The sequence below is a fragment of the Oryzias melastigma genome, linkage group LG11, assembly GCF_002922805.2.
Source record: "Oryzias melastigma strain HK-1 linkage group LG11, ASM292280v2, whole genome shotgun sequence".
NCBI lineage: Eukaryota > Metazoa > Chordata > Actinopteri > Beloniformes > Adrianichthyidae > Oryzias > Oryzias melastigma.
The window spans coordinates 1,595,849-1,601,013 of NC_050522.1; the positions used below are offsets into that span (position 1 = coordinate 1,595,849).

Genomic DNA, 5,165 nt, shown 5'->3' on the forward strand with positions numbered 1-5,165 from the left:
CATACTAGCTTTTTTGGCTGACTTAGGCTTTTTATCATTTTTTTTTAGGCTAAAATTGCATTCAGCTAATATTTTAGCTGGCTTTCAGCTCCAGCAATTTCAGCTGTCAACTTCAGCATTTTCAGCTATTAGCTTCAGTGTTTTCAGATATCAATGTCAGCATTTTTCAGCTATCAGCACTAATATCTTTAGCGGCCAAATTCAGTTTACAGCATTCACACTTGCATCATCAAAGGTAATGCTAAATATGTAGTTCACAATTGTGTTAAAAAGATACAGTTTTAAAGTCTTATAAATGTAGTTTTAGAGTGTTGAATAAATGTTTCTCCTGTTCGGCCTGCGACCCAAGGTGTGCTTTGGATTTTGACCCCTTGTGTGATTGAGTTTGACACCCCTGCTGCAGAGGAACTGCGTTCTCGTAGACATGCAGCTACAGCTGTAGCAGACAGGTGTTCTATGGACAGCAGGACTGCTGCTGATGGGACTGAAGATTATTCCACACGTTTTGTTTTTGTTCTTTTCCCTTGTGAAGAACCTCCACTCACCGTTTGCTGCTAACGTTACCTCAGAAAGGACAAACTTGCTTTTATAAAAACTTCTGCAAAGATTTCTTATCATTTCTAACTTTATTTATAAAAAGCACCTCTCGTACATTCAGCAGCTCAAACCATGAAAAGTGCTTTACATTAAAATGTCTTTAGAAATCCAAGTATGGACTTGAATGAAATGACTCCCTGGTGATGTCACACATCAACTGAATTGGCGCTGCCACCACAGGCCAGAGCAGGACCAAGCCAGAGTTCATTCACCGTGGCGCAGAAACCTTCAAGTCTCCTATTTAGATTCAGAATAAACTGGGTTCAATTATTTTGGTCTAAAACAAGAAATTATGGGGGAAAAAAAACAACAATAAAACAACTTTCAAGTTTCAGACATTAAAGGAACTCAGAAGCATCAAAAGTAATGAAACAATAAAAGTTCATAAACTTTATTTAAATCAACAGTACAAGCTGAGTCCAATCAAGAAGTCGCTGAGTAGCAGTGCTGCATTCTTTAAGGCAAACGTGTTCTCCCTTTAGATAATGTCCACCACTGTCTTCTCCTTCAAAGTGATACCAGAATTTTCAGCCGCCATCTTTGCTGGTTTGACCACTCAGGAGACGCCGTCCAGTCTAAGCGTCCATGCTCGACCTGGAGCACAGGGCAGCTCTGGGAGGAGGATGGTCAGGCCGGCGTTGGGGTAAAGAGGGGCCCAGGATAACGGGGAAGGACTCCCCAGCAGGATCACCTCAGTGGCTGCTGAGGTTTTAGGCGTCAGCAGCTGCAGCGTGATCGTGGGGGCGGTTGTGGTCACAATGGCGTAGATGGAGGAGCCTTTGGACGTATACCTGCAGGAACATAGATGGTGTCAGCAGCCTGAAAACCTGCAGGTCAGCACAATGAAAACCACGGAGAATGTTCATCCATTTTAAATGCAGAGAAAAAAGCTGAGTTCGGGACAAAAACATCTGGATTTTCCTCTAAGCTTTCACTCAAATGTCTTCATTGCTTTTTAAGTTAATATTGTGATGAAGTTGATAGTCTATTAAAAGCTGGAGAATTCAAAACTCTTTTCACTTCACCAAGATCTCTTAGAAAACTTTAAAGTTAATGCTTAAAAGTTTAGAGCATGTGTCAAAGTCAAGGCCCGGGGGCCAGATCCGGCCCTCCAGGTAATTCTATCCGGCCCTCCAGATCATTTTATTTTATTGTTATTAATGACCCGATGTTATCTTACGCTCATTTCTAACTTGTAAAATTTTGAAAAAATATATTTTTATGGAGAGTAAAATATTGAAAGTTATTTAAGGTTTAAGTTGATTTATTCTGGAATAATATTCCTGCATTTGTATTATTCAGAATTATGTTAAAACGTTACAGTTTTAAAGTTTTAAAAATGGTCATTCTGCCAATATTTTGGCATTTACTAAGATTTTTTAGGCTGTTTGGAGTTCAGCAAATATTTCAGGATCTATAGGCTTTTTTCAGTTTTTAGGCTCTTTTGAAGTTTAGCTACATTCTTATCAACATGCTAGCTGTTTTGGCTAACCAAAATGTTTTTGTTTTTTAGGCTAATTTGGTATTTAGGTAATATTTTAGCTGGCTATCAGCTTCAGCGTTTTCAGCTTCAGCATTTTTAGCTATCAATTTCAGCATCTTCAGCAGCTAAATTCAGCTTACAGCATTCACACTAGCATTATCACAGGTAATGCTATATATCTAGTTCAGAATTATGTTAAAAAGTTGTGGTTTTAAAGTTTTAAAATTTTAGTTTTAGAGTATTCAATAAATGTTTATCCTGTTCGGCCCGCGACCTAAGGTGTGTTTTGGATTTTGGCCTCTTGTGTGATTGAGTTTGACACCCTGGGTTTAGAGAGTCAAATCGCCATTTCTCACCAGACTGGGACAGTGGCGTTCTCCATCTGGACTCTCCAGGGTTTGGAGCCATAGATGGCCTCTCCGTTGACCTGGAGCCAGGCCCCAACGCCCCGAAGCCTCTCCTCAAACACGGCAGGGATCATTCCATCAGCTGTGGGTCCCACGTTGAGAAGGTAGTTTCCCCCAAGAGCAACTGTGCTGACCAGATCCTACAAGCAAACGGAGTAACTTATGAGTCAATGACCAAATCTAGAAATTATCTTGTTTGAAGTTATGAAGTAAAGGGCTTCCAAGCTTCTGGGTTTGGTCTTTGGATTTGACCTAAAGGTTTAACAGTCTGAAACCTTGATAATGGTGGGCAGGTCCATGAGTTCCAGGATCTTCATGTTCCGTCTGTAACCCCAGGACAGAGTGTCCACAGATGTGCATTTCTCCCACTTGTGTTCGGGCAGTTGGCCTGGGGAGTACTTGTCTTGGCAGTTGTAGTAGCCACCGTGTTTGCAGGCACAGCCGGCCCCCCACCGGTCATTGGTCACCACGGTGTCCTAGTACGAGGGGGACGAGGAGTCTTAATAAACATTTGGCTCTTGCAGAAGCTCCTCCACTCGCGTGAAACCTACTTTAACGGGGCTGTCATTGTAGAGCCAGGCCAGGAACTCAGTGGAGTTCCAGTAGGTGTCCGGCGCCTCCCAGTCTCCATCGGACCAGATCAGCTCCGGTCGATACCTGCAAGTAACAGAAACCAAGTGTTTAAGGAAGGGGCTGCTGCATGACTTCACTACTGATCTGTTTCAGTTACATGACCCTAAAAGGTAGAAAATCCTGGATTGATGGTTGACACACCTGATGACCATGTTGTAAAGTTCTGGAAGCAACTTCTGCATCACAAAGTCCTGCGTCCTGAAGCCACTCTTCTTGTCGCTCAGGTACAGGGGGTGAAACCACTCATATAAGGAGTTGTAGAGTCCGTAGTGCAGGGACCTGAGCAAGAACGAGTAAATCCTCACAAGAGAAGCAGCATTCACTGAACAACCTCAAACTCTTTTGGAATCAGGAAAACTAAAAACCTTGGAGAGCTGGAAACAAATGAAAGGTGACTCCAAGCCTCGATGGCCAGCATCCTGCTGGTTTAATGAAATCCTGCCATGTTTCCTGGTTACCTGGATCAGGCGTGCTTTGCTAATAAAGAGCTTTAATGGCAGGTTAGCTTGAAAAATGTTAAAGACACCGTCCCTTGAGGCTTGGAGTTTGACCCCTGTGCTCTAAGGTGACATGACTTCTGTGTTCAACAGGTGTGGTGAGTGGAGGGCTCACCTGTTGCGCACTGCCTCTCCCAGCTCTCCCACTAAATCCCTGTGAGGGCCGGAATCAACAGAGTTCCAGTTCCAGGAGTTCACAGACTTCCAGTTGGTAAATCCTTCGTGGTGTTTGGCAGTGAGGACGACATACCTGACAAAGCAAAAGGAAGATCAGGTAGAAGAACCAGGTCTGCACAAAACAGATGCATTCCAGTGTGTTCGGATAATTTTTCCTCTGATTTGATCAAATGTTGAAAGTACTAAGCTGACTGTATCAGAGAACTGGACTGAGTGAGTGTGACATCATCCATAGAAAACGGTTCACCTCTGGCTCCAACCAAATGAAGTCGATTCAGTCACCAGTTTTCCACAATACACACACTGCCATTTGGAGGCAGACAAGGTCCGGACAAGGGATTAGTCCGAGTTGGTCTGAGTCAATGTTTCTATGGCAACCACTCTCACCAAGGAGTGACCTGGTTAGAAGTCCACACCACTACCAATGAAAGAGGGCTCTGAAGAATCTGTCAAACGTTTCAAACTGGGGTGGAGCAAGCACCACATGCTTTTACTGAGGGATCTGATTGGTCAGTTCATACCGTAAATAATTTGATATAAAGAAAAAAATATTTAAAAATTAGGATTATTCAGAAGATGCAAAGAAAAAAGTATCAGATCAAGAATGTTTATTTTGACAGTGTTAGTGACTGAGTCGCAGCTGTTTATTTTTCTATAGAAGTCTATGGGATTTAGCCTTTTTAGAGCCACTTCCTGTTTGGAACACGGGGGGGGTCACACAGTCCAGTTCCTTTAAACCTTCCTTTATACAGTGAATGCTATCACTCTGATTGTTTTAATCAGGAGCAGATGAAAAATGCTTTTGGAAAAAGCTTGTAGCAGCACTACAGTCAGCAGGCCACAAGCTCTCTGCTCTGCTCCATTCTGATGCATCCACTCGTATACAAATATATCCATGAACATCTTTGTTTTTCTCGTCTGAGCTGGATCAAAACTGTACGACTGGATAGAAATTATACTAATCGCCATTTTTGTTGCATCACTAATGTTAGGTTGGGGGTGTGAGGGGCTGTAAGCTAGCGGGAGATGGTGTAAACAAAGGGATGATGGGGAAGGGTTCAGGCTAACTTCACGCCAACAGTCCCATCCACAACTGAGAGGTGAATTTCAAAAGAACTCCTGCTGAACTGCAGAAACTATGTCCTTGAAAATCGCAGATTTCATTGTAAAACATCATCTCCTAATTAAAAGACCACTGGGAATACTTTTGCAATAGATCAGAAGACGATTGGGTTGGGAATTTATGGTGTTTCCTGAATTATAAAGTGAATTTTCTCATTTTTAACTAATTTGAGGATTTTAAGTTGCTTTACAGTAGGGCTGCCACAAACGATTATTTCAATAGTCGACTAATCTCCGATTATTTTTTTC

The 5,165-nt window shown here is 42.4% G+C and overlaps 1 protein-coding gene across 1 annotated transcript in view; it reads right to left on the reverse strand.

Annotated features, from left to right (window-relative positions):
* Positions 1–961: 961 nt before the first annotated feature.
* LOC112136268 (tissue alpha-L-fucosidase) overlaps positions 962–5,165 on the reverse strand; it is a 5,327-nt gene continuing 1,123 nt past the window's right edge. The window contains exons 2-7 of the mRNA XM_024257866.2: positions 3,733–3,867; positions 3,262–3,399; positions 3,039–3,144; positions 2,763–2,963; positions 2,437–2,627; positions 962–1,388 (exon numbers count right to left, since the gene is read on the reverse strand). Coding sequence (XP_024113634.1) covers positions 1,154–1,388; positions 2,437–2,627; positions 2,763–2,963; positions 3,039–3,144; positions 3,262–3,399; positions 3,733–3,867 — 1,006 coding nt within the window. The 3' untranslated portion in view covers positions 962–1,153. The remainder of the gene's footprint in view (positions 1,389–2,436; positions 2,628–2,762; positions 2,964–3,038; positions 3,145–3,261; positions 3,400–3,732; positions 3,868–5,165) is intronic.